General features: G+C 42.4%; 1 protein-coding gene across 1 annotated transcript in view; it reads right to left on the minus strand.

The window, feature by feature from the left end:
• The window catches only part of COX16 (cytochrome c oxidase assembly factor COX16), a 164,582-nt gene extending 149,823 nt beyond the window's left edge, over positions 1 to 14,759 (minus strand). The window contains exon 1 of the mRNA XM_089686837.1: positions 14,603 to 14,759. Within this exon, the coding sequence (XP_089542963.1) occupies positions 14,603 to 14,668 (66 nt within the window). The 5' untranslated portion in view covers positions 14,669 to 14,759. The remainder of the gene's footprint in view (positions 1 to 14,602) is intronic.
• Between the last annotated feature and the right edge of the window lie 1,029 nt (positions 14,760 to 15,788).

Below are 15,788 nucleotides of genomic sequence, written 5' to 3' on the forward strand. Positions count from 1 at the left end.
GGCATACTTACATTGGTCCAAGATAGAGCGATTTAACTATGCAATAAAATTCATACCTGGAATTCAGCTTTAATGGGTGTATGAATACCATATTAATGTATATTATCTGTTTATTTATAGGAATGTTTTATTTTTTGGATGTGTATATTTACAGTAATATATTGAATATTGTATTAGGACACACAAGAAACATATATGTAAGTGTTCTTGCATGGCAAGACCACTCACTGTTATCTCACATATATATTCTTATTATTATAGCCAAAATTACCACCCTAACTCCTCCCACAGTTTATATACTACATAGACAAGTAATATACCGAAACGTGCGGATTGTTCCCGATTGGTGTGCTATTACTTTGTGGAACGTTTCGCCAAATGGTTCACGAAATATCGGCGTTTTTGTGGTAAAATTGGTCCCAGAGGAATGAATGGCGGAATGTTCAAAACTAGAGTGGGAGCTGACAAAAGCTAGAGTGTGAGCTGAAAAATCAGGACATGATTTCTAAACTGCCATCACTCCCTCATTTTCAAGCCCACCTACACAAATCTTATATCAAAACGTTCAGCTATCCCTGCTGCCACTAAAAATGCCCACGGCTAAGCCATAGCCCTGATAGTTTTCACAATATGACCATTTGTTTGCAACTCACGCCACCCATTGACATTCATGGAAACGCCACTCTAGCCACCTCAAATTTGAAGGACAATTTCTAAACTGCGACTGTGCCTTCATTTTTAATATTTCAGAGACATACTATGCATCAAAATGTAGGTCTGGGTCTTGTGATTATCACAATATAAAGCACTTCAGTGTAGGATTTATAATTTTTAAACTACAACCGTTTGAAAATGGCAACCACCAGTAAAGTGACCAAGTTGGAGCTGTTTGTTTTTAACCGCTCTTCTCTGCCCTTGCTGTAGAGTGAGTTGCCATAGGAACAGTTACTCCAGCCACTCCAACCACACAACAGTTACTCAAGCCACTCCACCCAGTTACTCCGCCCACTCCAGTTGTAGACTACTGGTGGAGGCAAGAACACTTCACACAATTTCCCCAGAAATTGTAGCTTTTCTAGTTGCATTTGTTCCTTTTATTTATTGTTCATAGCAGTTACTGGTGTAGGTGTCTATTTTTGTTCACGTGATTGTTAGTAGTACAAAATTATTAGTATGACTTATACTTCAATGTGTGCCTACTATCATTAAAGTGAAATCGAAAAGATAATCTTGTGAGAAAAAGTTACTATCATCTAAATTAGTTAAAAGATAATTAAACCCAAAAGCAAAAATGTAATATATTGCAACTTACAAGTCCTTAGATCTGGTGGATGCATTTGTCAACTTTTTTCCATTTTTCTAAAGTACAGAAAATACCTGTTGATTTTGGCAAAAATGCAATGCCCTCGTCACTTCCTTTGACCTGAACTGGAATCATAAAACAATGTTATCTTCCTTCTGTTAACTACTAATCCCCCATCCCCCATCTAAAGGTGACGAAGAAAAGGTAGACATATTTGAAGTCCACTCTGGATGACAACCATAAGTAAGCTGCAATATATTCAACTTTTCCTTTATGGATTTAGATACATTTTAATTTTAGCCTGGCAGCACCTCTGACAACTAATGCATTTCACCCAAAGTTTAAAGCAGACCTTTACCATTAACAGTTTGATACAAAATTAACTATTTCAAGTCCGGACACTTTCACCCCCTTCCAATCCAGGCCAGTTTTTAGCACTATCATACTTTGAATGGCAATTACTCAGTCATGCAACACTGTACCCAAATTACATTTCTTTCATTTTTTGAGACAGAGATAGAGCTTTCTTTTGGTGGTATTTAATCACCATTGGGTTGTGACGGGAGCGACTTAATGTAACGGAACCGGAACCCGACCGCACTTGGGTATATTCCGTTATACCACAGCTTCCCCTGTCCAAACACCATCCACGGACCACACCCTTGAAATCCCTCAGGAAATAGACAGCACCCAGCTCTTCCTAAAACAGGAAGCCAACAACTTTTATTGTACACAAACAACATGTTTTATACAGAGGGCGGGGAAAGACAACCAGGGACAGGAAACACCTCATCAGCCCACCCTATCAGTGGGAAGGGCTACAGTATAGGCAGGAAACACCTAATCACCCCTCCCCATCCAACCAAGACACAGAACAATGGGATGCAGCCATGCGGCAAAGGACATTGACCAACCCCCACACCAATACACAAACAGTACATCCCATAATAGTTGGCTGGACAGGAAGACACAGCACCATGGGGGGGAGCACATGGCAAACAGACAATTGACAGCCATGTGGCCTAGACAAAGGACAACACACAAATGCACAAGACTGGGACATTCACATGTACACCCTGTACCCTTAAACAGGCACAGGGTGGGTTAAACATAATGATTTGGGGAGATGATACAGGGGTCCCCCCACCCCCAAAAGTCGCTCCCGTCACATGGGTGTTTTACGTTTTGCTATATAAACTAAAAAAAAAACAACACCAAAAATATTGTGAAAAAAACACTTTTTTTAGTTTCTGTTTAAAAAATCTCATAAATTTAAGCTAAAATGTATTCTGCTACATTTTCTTGGTTAAAAGCCAAAAAAAGCATTTAATTTTGACTAGAGTGCACCTTTAATAATTAGCATTTACAATTCAGTGGTATGTCAATAAAGCAGAACTTCACTCTCTCAATCAACATGGACTATCCTTATGCTGCTAGCATTAGTAAATAAATAGGATAGTATATCAGATTTACTTTTTTTATTTAATTTGGTTTTTTTTACTTTTTTTTTTTCCAGTTACTTCCTGGTTTCCATGCCAAAGCAAATGATGTCATACATCCCAGGAGTCTTCAAGAGGGGTGGAGGGGCTTTCTCAGCTAAGGCAGATGGATTGCAGATTCCAGGTAAAGGCATTCCAAAGTAAATTTATCTGCCCTTACTTAAGATGGCCACGGCCAGAATTGCTAGAGGGCTGTTTTTCAAAGCTATTTCTCAGCAAAATAAAGCATGGAGACATGGATGGATGAGGGGGAGTTTGCTTTGAATATTAAAAATGAATTAAATGGTGTTTATGGTTTGTGCTGCTTAGGTGCAGTGTAGTTCCTCTTTAAGCTGCTAAATATCTGTCATGTTTTGCATTTACTTTTCAAGCCTGTTCCAGTTTACAAAGTAAAGTTTCTGCTGAAAAACTGAACTGATGAGAAATCTCTGGCTAAGAACATCAGCTACACCCTGAAGGAAAAAGTAGGCAAATACATCTGTCTAAAATATCCCCAAACCACCTATTTAATCATGTAACAGAGTCCTGAAAAAACATGGAAGAACGAGCAATAGCATTAATTAGGCATCTGTCTACAGCATTAGAATCTACAAGGTCATGAGAGGACTCAGGGGACCTGTATATTAAAAAATATAGTATATGGAAAGAGTAACAACATACAATATTAATTTGTTTGTCGCTGGGCCAGGATTTAAGATGCCGTTACCCTAAAGATATATGGCGACCTGCCACCTTCCATGTCCATGTAGGAAAAGGTCTTACCAAAATTGATAAGTCAACCTTTGGCAGATTGCTTCAAAGATATATTGGTCTCCCAATCTATTCCTACAGCAAGAGGGCTTTGCCACTAGCCAGAAAAAAACATTAATGGAACGTCTTTTGATCAAGCAGTGATCGAATATTCAATCCCAGGATCTCTGACAGTGAATTTCTTGAAGTTGAAAATTCTGGTTATCCTTGAGCACCCACCTGCCAAATAAAATCACAATCTAAAAATTTTAAATTAACAATAATTCTCTCAAACCCCAGCTTCATGGTGCTGCCAACCTCACTAACCCTCCACATTGCCTCCTAGGAAAGCAGAGTACTGAATATCTCACAAAAAATGCACTCCTGCACAGTGGATATCGTATGTACTCTCCAGTGCCTCAGGATATGTACAGCCAAAAGGGAAGCCAAGGGTATCAGGACAGCAAAAACCAAAGGAAATGCTTCAGGGGTGCAGCCCTCCTCAGACGGGGAAATCAGCCACTGGATAGAGAGAAAACAGGTGGCGCACACACCTAGTGCATTATCCAAGGTTTATTGTAAAGAGTAAAAAAATAATAAAAACATACTCACAGACGAAGCATGTATCTAAAAAGCATAGAAAAATGACGATGGCCACAATGGCAGGCAAGGTGTCCTCACTGTCAGTGCGGTCAAATGGCTGACGCGTTTCGGGGACGAATCCCTTTCCTCAGAGCTAATGACCAGCCTCTGATGCAGATGTGTAATGGATGAAGAGTGGGAGCCTTGCTGGTGATGCCTGAGTGGGGTGGCGTAGGAGTGTGCTTTATGCCTGCGGGGCAATGGCTCTGAGGCCGGTCATTAGCTCTGAGGAAAGGGATTCATCCCCGAAACGCGTCAGTCTTTGACCGCACTGACAGTGAGGACACCTTGCCTGCCGTTGTGGCCATCGTCATTTTTCTATGCTTTTTAGATACATGCTTCGTTTGTATGTTTTTAATATTTTTTACTCTTTACAATAAACCTTGGATAATGCACTAGGTGTGTGCGCCACCTGTTTTCTCTTTACTCCTGCACAGTGCTATATAAGCTGATGGATTCTAAACTGGTATAAAAGCCAAGTTATGCAATAATAACATAATTCCTATGAGCACGGTGTCAGGGCTCCCAGGTATGACCAGAGGTGTGTGACTGAAGCAGGGAAACGCAGACCTCAGATATGTTATAAACAATATAATTTATTAACACTAACAGTACAAACATAAACGCAGTGCAATACTAAACATAATATAGTGCAAACAAACCCAACCAAACCACCCACAGATAACAGTATATACAAGCAAGCGTCGTCAGGCAGGCCGGGTCAATATCAATTGGGCAGGTAGGTACAGGGGGAGCAAGCGGAGAATGGTCGGGGTCACAGGCCAGGTTCAGCAGGTAGCAAGCAGCATAGTACAGAGGGTCAGGCAGAGGGATGGTCCGGGTCACAAGCCAGGGATCAGAACAGGTAGCAAGCAGCGTAGTACAGAGGGTCAGACAGAGGGATGATCAGGGTCACAAGCCAGGATCAGAGCAGGAGAAGTCAGCAAAGGAACAGAAACAGGATGCAGGACAGATACAGGGCCCAGGACAAACACAACACCAAGGCAGAGTCTGCAAGTCTGGCCATCCCTTAAATACACCAGTATCATCAGTTCCAGGTGTTAGCTGGCTGAAAGGTTGAGTCTCTGATTGCTGGGAGCACCCGCTGGCCAGCCCTGGTACTGCAGATCAAAAGGCAGGTGAGTCCCACCATTGCTGGCCAGTCCATTCCTAACACACGGTTATATCTTCACAGACTTACTTTGGTCACTAGTCATCCTATTGCTGGTAGCAAATTGCCAGAGAAAAGATTTGCAAGAGAACTTGTACATGCTCCTATGGCATTGGTCCCAGACTTGCTGAACCAGAGTGGTTGCTCCATCACAGTTCTCTTGGTTCCTGAGCTGGATTCTGTAGCATTTTAGCTATCGAAACACTCAGACTGGAAAAAGAAGATACAGAACTATTGACCTCTGCTGCAGAGCATGAGTGCTGAGAGTAAACATGCTGACAGAAAGAGGAAGTAATGAGTAGAATGATAACCTTTTCAATATGCTGCTGCTCCTTTATTGTCAGTATACGAGGGATGTTCTTGGCTAGGCTGTACTATTTCTGCAGTACATGTCAAGATTCGGTTATGCTATCTGGCAGGGAAGCCTGAATTGTAAAACTTGTTAACAAGTACAAATCCTTTGACAGGTAAAACAGTTCCCAAATATTAATTTTGACTGTTTAGCTGCTTGCCTGCAATTCAGCCTCCTGGAATGTGTGACATCAGTGTCCCCGGTGGTCCAGGCAAGAATCACAGTTGGGCTTAAAAGAAAATGTGTAGTATTGTACAGTATATATGTGAATATGATCATTTTAATTATAAAGTACAAATCCATGGATACCCTCCCAGAACCACACCACCCACGTACCCCCAGGGGTACACACCTTCATACACAGCTGATCACAGACAAAACTAAAAGGCCAATCAGAGAGCCCTTTTACCATGTGACCAGTTGTGTCCAATCACAGCTGATCACAGTGTAAACAGGAAATGCCCATTATTCACAGTCTTCTCCTCATGCGGACAGCGAGTGAGGAGAGCTGGTAAGCAGAATTCCTCAGAGGGGACATCTACACTGATCATCAGAGCAATAATCAGTGCCCTGATGATCAGTGTAGCCCCACCAGTGTTGGCTAATACTGCCAACCAGTGCTGGCTAATAGTGCCCATCAGTGCTTGCCATCAGTGCCGGCTGTCAGTGATGTCTGGCAGTGCCCATCAGTGCAGTCTTATCGGCGCATATCAGTGAAGGAGAAAAATCACTTATTTACAAAACAGAAACGAAGAAAAACTTTTTTTTTTTTACAAAATTTTTAGTCTTTTTTCATTTGTTTAGCCAAAAATAAACACCCCAGTGGTGATTAACATACCAACAAAAGATAGCTATATTTGCCTAAAAAAAAAGGATAAAAATTTAATTTGAGTAGTGTTGCATGACTGCGCAATTGTCATTCAAAGGGCAAAAGCGCCGAAGCTGAAAATTGGCCTGGGCAGGAAGGGGGTAAAAGTGTCCAGTAGGTTAATTAAAATAAAAATTTCCATGAATTTTTTCTTCTTTTTTTTTACATACGGTCATCAGTCAGTGTCCCTGATCATCGCCACACCAGTTATATGACGACGCTCTACTGTACTGGTGATAGCATGTTTGTTTGTTTTTTTAAACATAATCATTTTCCAAAAAATGACAAAAAAGTACAACTTCAAAAAACTCACCATGCCTCTTACTAAATACTGCAGACTGTCTACTTGCCAAAAAGGGGTCATTTGGAGGATATCTGTTCTGTCCTGGCATTTTGGGGGCTCTAGGAATGAGATCAATACATGTGGATTGATCAATTTTCAGATATATACCATAGTTTGTGAGCTCTATAGCTTTCCGGCGGACTAAATAATAAACACTGATTTGGGTTATTTTCACCAAATAAATGTAGCTGAATACATTTTGGCCTACATTTATGAAGAAAAATTGCAACAGAAACGAAGAAAAATTCCTTTTTGTTTCAAAATTATTGGTCATTTTCACTTATTTAGCAAAAAATAAAAAAACCCAGTGGTGATTAAACTCCACCAAAAGAAAGCTCTATTTGTGTGAAAAAAAAAAATAAAAAACTTTCCTATGGGTACAGTGGTGCATGACCACACAATTGCCATTAAAACTGCGACAGCGCTGAAAGCAGGAAATTGACCTGGGCAGGAAGGGGGAGAAAGTGCCCGGTATTGAAGTGGTTAACCTAAAGTTGTACATAAAAGAAGAACCCTTGGAACAGTCATATATCTGTATACTAACCACTACATTTTGAAGCAGTATTAAACCCAAAAGCAAACATTATATTGCAGCTTACCAATTCTTAGATGTGATGGCTGCATTAAGTTTCCATTTTTATACTTCCTTTCTTCTATTTTCATCTGGTGATTCAGCCAGCAACTCTGCTGTGTTTCAGAAGTTCAAGCTCTCCAGCAGAATGCATCAACTTACATGGAAGAGACCATCCATTTACCACTGGCAGGGGTGATTAAAGTTATCAGATTTCATTTATTCAAGTACAATCTTTATACCAAAAGGAAACATGGTTTGCTGTAATGGATTATACTTTAAAGTGTTAAATGGAGTTTGGCTTCAATTTCATATTTGTATTCAAATCTGCTAATACATTTAACACTCCCCTCCCCCCCGACTGACAATTCTGCTGTCTGCTGTGTCCTGGTGCATTCCTCTAGATTGGTGTCTCAATAATACAGGAGGTTTGTTGCTGGCCAGATCACAAGGTGAAAATAGAGGGAAAGAAGCTAAAGAAAACGTATGCAACTACTACATCTAATGATTGGTAAGCTGCAAAATAATACACGTTTTGTTTTCGGTTTGGGTTTAACCACAAACCTACAGGGCACTTATACCCCCTTCCTGCTCAGGCCAATTTCCAGCTTTCAGCGCTGTTGCACTTTGAATGACAATTGCGCAGTCATGCAACACTGTACCCATAAGAAATTTGTATAATTTGTGACAGATAGAGCTTTATTTTGGTGGTATTTAATCACCTCTGGTTTTTTTATTTTTTCTTAAACAAACCAAAAACCACTAAAAATTTTGAAGAAAAAAAAAAATTTTCTTAGTTTTTGTTATAAAAGTTTGTAAATAAGTGGTTTTTCTCCTTCACTGATGTGCACTAATGAGGCTGCAGTGATGGGCACTGATAGGCTGCAATGATGGACACTGATAGATGGCACTGATGAGGAGGCACTGGTAGGTGGCACTGATGGGCATTGACAGGCATCACTGATGGGCACTGAAAGGCGGCACTGATATGTGGCACTGACTGGCACTGATAGGTGGTACTGATTGGCAGCACTGATAGGTGGCACTGCCTGGCACTGATGGGTGACACTGAAAGGCAGCTCAGATGGGCACTGATATGTGGCATTGATGTGCACTGGTAGGCACTGATATGTGGCATTGATGTGGCACTGGCACGTGGCACTGATGAGCACTGACAGCTTGTACTGATTGACACTGACAGGTGGCACTGCTGGGGCTACACTGTTCATCAAGGCACACTGATCATCAGTGCTCCAATGATCAGTGTACATGTCCCCTCCGAGGAATGCCAATTACCGGCTCTCCTCTCCGATAACTCGCATTTCCATGTTTACATGTGATCAGCTGTGATTGGACACAGCTGATCACATGACCAAGCCGACATCTTCGGCTCTTTCTGTGGATCGGTGACCCGCTGTGTCTGAGGGACACAGCGCACTGCCGATCACCGCGCTGCGTGCTCCGGGAGCTGCACACGCACGGTTAGAATGGGAGGACGTCATATGACGTCCTCCCAGAACGAGAGAACCACCTTGCATCCATCATATTACTATATGGCGGGTGGGAGGTAGTTAATATTGCTTTCAGTTTAAGGCTCCATGCACACTGGTAGCGTTAGCTGTGTAAAGTCACGTTAAAAACGCACATTTTTCGGCATTTTTGCATTAGTGTTTAGCTGTGTTTTTTAGCGTTTGTTTTACCAAGAAATAAATACTTTTTTTATGCTCAAAAAAAGTCCAAAAACATAATTTTGCCACGTTTTTCAGCCAAAAAACACTGATTACAGCCTATCTGTGCATGGACACATAGGATTACATGCTGCAGAGTTTACTGGCTGTAGAAAAAACTGCCAAAAGCCAAAAACAGCAGCTGTAAAAACATCCAGTGTGCATGAAGACTAAAAGATCCTTGCTTTCTCCAGAAAATCAAAGCACTTGTAATTTGTGGATAAGATATGGAAAATGTCTAGTAACAGCAGTTGGCTCTGTCTTGTGTTTAGGCAGAGTCTGGGGGGCATATTTGCCAACAATGCCTGTGTCATCACAATGACTTGATGCCTACACTATTAGACATACATATACTGAATCTTCCAAGGAACATGGACACTACTCTCCGCACAGCGCAGGACATCACAGTGATTGCTCACACTGCACCTACACACAATTCAGGGCACAGTCAGGAGTTCTTATGTCCTACAGGTTGTTCTCTTCATAACAATGTACAGAGCACTCTTGGGCTAGGAGAAGTGCACTGTCACATTCCAAGACTCAGAAACAAAGCAGCAACCATGTGTGCATTACATACCGCTGTGTATTATAAATATGCTGGAGGTTTTTTTTTTTTTTAAGGGCCTATTCACAGCCTAAATGTAGAGCTAATGCAAATGCATTGACGTGCGGTTTTCAACCATGTTGAAACAGAGTTGTGTATTTTCATGCAGTGCAATGTGTTTTTCACTGGAATATGTGTTATTTAAAAGAGAAGCCACAACAACATATTATCAGAGTCCTTCGAGCTTCAGAATGGAACCACGCAGGGTTGCCCACTGCCCCGACCACCCGTATTTTTATACTGACCGTGGAGCCATTACTATGCCAGATTCGGGCAAATCCCAGTAAGAACAGAAATAAAATATGGGGAACACAAAATAGCAAGATATGCAGATGATTTATTATTTTCATAACCCAACCACTGATCTCCCTGCCTAACCTGTTAGCAGAATTTTAAAATGATAGTACCCTTGCAAATTTCTGAATAAATCTTCAAAAATCAGAAGCACTGAACATCAATGTCTCACCCATCAACCTTCAATGATCTCAAAGCCCCATTTCCGTTCCAAGGGGCCCAGACAAGTAAAAAATATTTGAGTATTTTTCCCACACCCTCCATAGGAGACATTTTCACTGCCAATTTCCTTCACCAAGACTGCAAAGTGGTAGACAGTTCTCCTTTCCTGGTTCGGGAGAAATAGTGTACTAAAAATGAATGTGCTACCTCAACTCCTGTACCTCTTGCAGAATTTCCCAGTCTGGACTGCAAAGATATTCCTTAATCAGGTCAGGAGCGAATTTGAGAAGTTCTTGAGGGCCAATACATCTCACAGATCAAACCATTCCTATCTAAAGCCTAGTACACATTATTAGAAAATCAGACGAGCAATCGTTTGATTTTGTTTCTTCCGAATGTTCGTACCATGTTGAAAACGAGAATGGTGTTAATGGTATGGAAATTCTTGAACAACACAGGAAAACTTCCTATGTATGTAGCTACATTCAAGCATAGAATTGGAATCTGCTTTAAAACCACTGAACTACTTTTTCAGGTGGAAGAAGGGCCCCCACCCCCGCCACCCAGCAGCACTTACCAGCCAGCCTGCAAAACAACCAATTTGGCCATGTCTAACAGTTTGCGTTAAAAACAGAGGGTTTTGTCTGCACGCATTTGCAAATACATGCGTAAGCCACAGTCCCACGTCAAGGGTCCTCTGTATACTGTGGACCTAACTCTAAAATTTCAAGAGCCTCCATAGTAGGAGCACATAGATCAATGGATAGGTCATGGGACGCACGTGATGCCCATCTATATCAAAATGACAGCAAAGGCATCCAGTACGTCCCTGCATCCAAATTAGCCAACTACACAAAAAAATGGCAACCGTCCCAACCTATAACCAGCCTTAGCAGTAAGGTGCACATGGAAGGGCAATGCACATCGCAAACAAAGGATTTCCCAGCAACACTTACCAGCCAGCCTGCAAAACAACCAATTTGGCCCTAACAGTTTGCGTTAAAAACAGAGGTTTTTGTTTGCACACATTTGCAAATACATGCGTAAAGCACAGTACTACGTCAAGGGTCCTCTGTATATTGTGAACCTAACTCTAAAATTTCAAGAGCCTCCATAGTAGGAGCACATAGATCAATGGATAGGTCATGGGTAGTTGTGCCTGGAGCAACCCATCCCTCCTTAAAGGCCCAGCTATACCAGAATGACAGCAAAGGCATCCAGTGCGTCCCTGCATCCAAATTAGCCAAATACACAAAAAATTACAACCGTCCCAACCTATACCCAGCCTTAGCAGTAAGGTGCACATGGAAGGCCTATGCACATGGCAAATAAACAAAGGATTTCCCAGCAACACTTATGTCACATGCGTCCCTGTACCTTTAAGGAGGGATGGGCTCCTCCAGGCACATCTTGCAAAGCTTGCTTTGAACTGTCATGAATGTGTTAAGTTCATGACAGTTCAATATAATAGTGATCTGTGACTTGCTCCAGCTGGTCACATGGTGCTGTGCTGAGTGCTGTGATTGGCCCCATGTGTCATGTGAGAGCTGTGAACCAATAACAGCTCTCCAGAACAGAAGCAAAGCTTTTATGAATCTTTATAAATCAGACTGATTCATAAAACCTTTGTTTGATGGAATAGCGATCACATGATCACCAGGTCCTGATTACCAGGGCTCTCATTTTGCTGGATCCACGGGGGGGGGATTGCAAGCCCGAAGTGCACCCGTGTCGGCAACAGATCATTGACGTACAGGTCTCCTGTAGCTGCCACCTGTCCACAATACATTGTGGGCAGGTGGCCCGAAAGTGGTTAATTAAAAATAGTAGTAGAAGAAGTCAAATTTCAACATGTTAATGTTTTATGTTAATGCTTTGCATTGATACATGTTTCCACTTGCACTGCACTCAAAAAAGTAGACCATGCTTTATATTTTCAGCGCAAATAAATGCGGTGTGACTCAGCATGATGGTGCAGACTATCCTAATCATGAAGCATTGTATTTCTAGCATCCATGTGTTGGATGTTGTATTGTGCAACAAATACGGTGTGAATGGACCCTAAAGCAGTGATATGACTACAGCAAGGCTATACCACTGCTTTATAAATGGTCCCCTAAGAGAATTATCACCATAATAATGATGGGAGGGCACCACCTCAACCCTGAAACCACAGCTACAATTAGTGATACACTGAAATTTCGGTAGCCGAAACGTTTCGGTCGAAAACAATCCTGTTGGCCTTTGGCTGATGTGAAAATTAGCACCGACACAGGTGCCAAAAATAACCCCACTTGCCAATGCTCGGTGGTTCTCAGCCTTACCTGAGAAACCATCGAACGATCCTGGCGCTGAGCATAGAGATAAGTGAAGGAAAGATGGCCTCCACTCATCTCTATGCCCTTGGAGGACCGGATGATGTCACTTCCGGTTCCGGTGCCTTGTAAACAAGGCCATTTTTTTTTAAGCACTAGATCAATGCTTTTTTTGATCTAATGCTTTACATTGCAGAGGCAAGATGTGGGGTCTTATTGACCCCATATCTTTCCATAAAGAGGAACTGTCACTGCTTATTTCTTTCACAAGGGATGCATGCTTTAAAATTGCGCATGCTCATGGGCAATTTTTTTCTTTTTTACACTGTCCCTTTTTTTTGTTTTCTTTAATCACCTTTATTCCTATCACAAGGGATGCATGCAATCCTTGTGGTAGGAATAAAAGGTATTAAACACAAAAAAAGGGGGGACAGAGTAAAAAAAAGTTAAATATATATATTTTTAAAACATTTAAAGTGCCCCACGTCCCCCTGTGCTCGTGCGTAGTGCTGAACACATACGTATGCCAAGCCCACATATGTAAGCAGTGTTCAAACCACACATGCAAGATATCGGCACGAATGTCAGAGAAAGAGCAATAGTTCTAGAGTTCTAGAGACCTCTTCTGTAACTTTAAACTGGTAACCTACAGAAATTTTTAAAGCGTAAACCCATGGAGATTTTTCAGTACCTTAGTTTGACGCCATTCCAAGAGCATGCGCAATCTTAAAGCATGACATGTTGGGTATCTATTTACTCGGCATAACAACAGCTTTCATATTTTACAAAACAATGAGTATATATTGTGTTTTCTTTTTTTTATCAGTAAAGTGTATTGTTTCCAAAATAAATTGCATTTGAAAAATACATTAATTTTTATAAACTGTCCATTTCCATTTTTTGGCCAAGTGCATCTTGAATTTTTGGTTTCGGCACCAGAATTTTCATTTGGGTGCATCACTAGCTACAATGGCTCCTTCACATCAACCTGAAAGATAAAATGATTTGTGTTGGGGTGGTGAGGGGCGGAGCGTTGTGCTGTTACAATTCAAGGCACTTTTTATTTATTTATTTTTACTTTATTGAGGTGTCACAAATGACACTTAAGTCAAGTATATGCAGCACATTGCAATGGTTTTGCTGCATTTTTATGCAATGCAACTCACCTCAACAGCATTTTAGCGTAAACAAGAAGCATTGAGGACAATGGTTTTCTAAGTGTCACTGCGCTAAGCCTGTGTTCATCTGTGCAGACCAGCATAGCACAAAAAAGAATGTATGATCAAGCTTTAAATATCGATTCCCACTTTGGGTTCCGCCCATGATCCCAACTCACATGACAGTCACAGCACAGCGCGCTGCGTGCCATTATTCTTCCCTGGCACCCCAAATGCAATGTTATGTAATGCAATTCTGCCATGATTGTTGCACAGCAATCACAGAAAACAAGCCTTTAAAAATAATGCAAAGCTTGTTGCCAAAAAAAGGAGCAGGAGCTTCTTTTTGGGTAACAAAAATGCGTAAGGCAGCGCATTATGTGACACCCAGAATCATGTGAAAAAAATCACATGTCTAAATTGCATAGCGGAAATGGATAAGGTGAATGGGGCCTAAAGAATAAAGGCACCCATTTGCGTGCAGCATGTTGTGCTGCGATTTCCACGCAATCTGGGATCCCAAACCACGAAGTGTGAATGCAGCCTGAATCTTCACTGTTCCAAACGTGTGATTCCTTCAGTGAAGGGTAGATGGACACCTTCCTAGAGGTCTCTAGATGGAGAATGGGGGGGGCAGCTCAGGATTGCAGGGTTCAAGGACAGCAAGGTGTTTATTAGACTTGTGCTGGTCTCACACTGCTCCCTCTGGTCTCACAGGCACTATCCAGGTTCTGAGGCTACATTTTATTATAACAGGTTGAATGCAGACAGAACACACAGCCATGATACAACTGCAATTACACATCTGCCTGGAGCAGAAGCCCCCCTATCCCCCTGATATACCTCCCCTGGGATCTGCACTCACCACCATGGGTACTCCATACCGCAGGTTCGGGTTATTTTTGAACGCTTGCCGTAAATTACTCAACATCCCGACTTCTCCCCAATCACCTTGGGGGAAGAAATATTGTACCCCACAGTATAAAATATACTTCCGGGGTGAGGTCACTAGCAGCAGCCGGCTATGAGTCCGTATTCCAAATGTTTCCCTGGCGAACTGTGCAGGTCGCGATCGTTCCGTCTTCGGTTGCTTCCTGTAACAAACTGAAAGCAATTCCTGTGCTTTTGTTCTGGTTTCTTCATGGCTGACGTCTGACAGGGAGATACACAGCCCCCAGAATCTTCAGAATTATCCTAACCAAAAGGCATTCTGCTTCTGCATTCTAACACCCCTCCCCCCTACCCATAAAAAAGGGAAAGCATTGCTCTTGCAAGAAAAGAATGAATACTTCCCTCTCTGGCATGTGATACAGTCTACAGCAATATCTTTAGCATTTTTGTTATTATAAGGGCTGTATATAGTGCCAGCAGTTTGCGCAGTGCTTTAAATGAAGGCAGACAGCCCCTATAGCAGTGATGGCGAACCCGTGGCACGCGTGCCACAGCCGGCACGCCGAGCCTTATCTGTGGGCACGCCAGGAGAATACCGTATTTTTCGCTCCATAAGACGCACTTTTTTTCCCCCAAAAAAGGGGGGAAAATGTCAGTGCGTCTTATGGAGCGAATATAGAGCGGCCGGTCCAGTATTTCCACCGCCGCCGTGTCAGAATACCGGGCCGCTCAGCTCTGCAGTGGGACCGTACCTGTCCCTCTATCCAGCGGCGCGCTGTCTTCCCGGCTTCTGTAGTGTGCGTGACAGCCGGGTCCCAAGTGCGCATGCGCAAGAAGCAGTGCTCTTTGTGAATGGTAAGGCGGTACCTGGGACACATGACAGATCCCAGAAGCCGCCGGACCAATCACAAAGCGCAGCGCTTCTCGCGCATACGCACTGGGCATCCGGCTGTCCGATGAGCGCCCACACTACAGAAGCCGGGAAGACAACGCGCGGCTGGATAAAGGAACAGGTAAGATAAAAAAAAAAACTCTGTGGAAGTAAGAGCGGGTACCTGTCAAATTCAGGTACCCGCTCCCCCTCCCTCCCCAAAGGTCAGCAGTCATCTGTACTGTCCGCAGTCTCTGGTCATCCCTGTGCTTTCCGCAGTCTCTGGTCA

The sequence above is a fragment of the Staurois parvus genome, unplaced genomic scaffold, assembly GCF_062004578.1.
Source record: "Staurois parvus isolate SC_StPar_1 unplaced genomic scaffold, SC_StPar_1.0 ptg000414l, whole genome shotgun sequence".
In the NCBI taxonomy this organism is placed as follows: Eukaryota; Metazoa; Chordata; class Amphibia; order Anura; family Ranidae; genus Staurois; species Staurois parvus.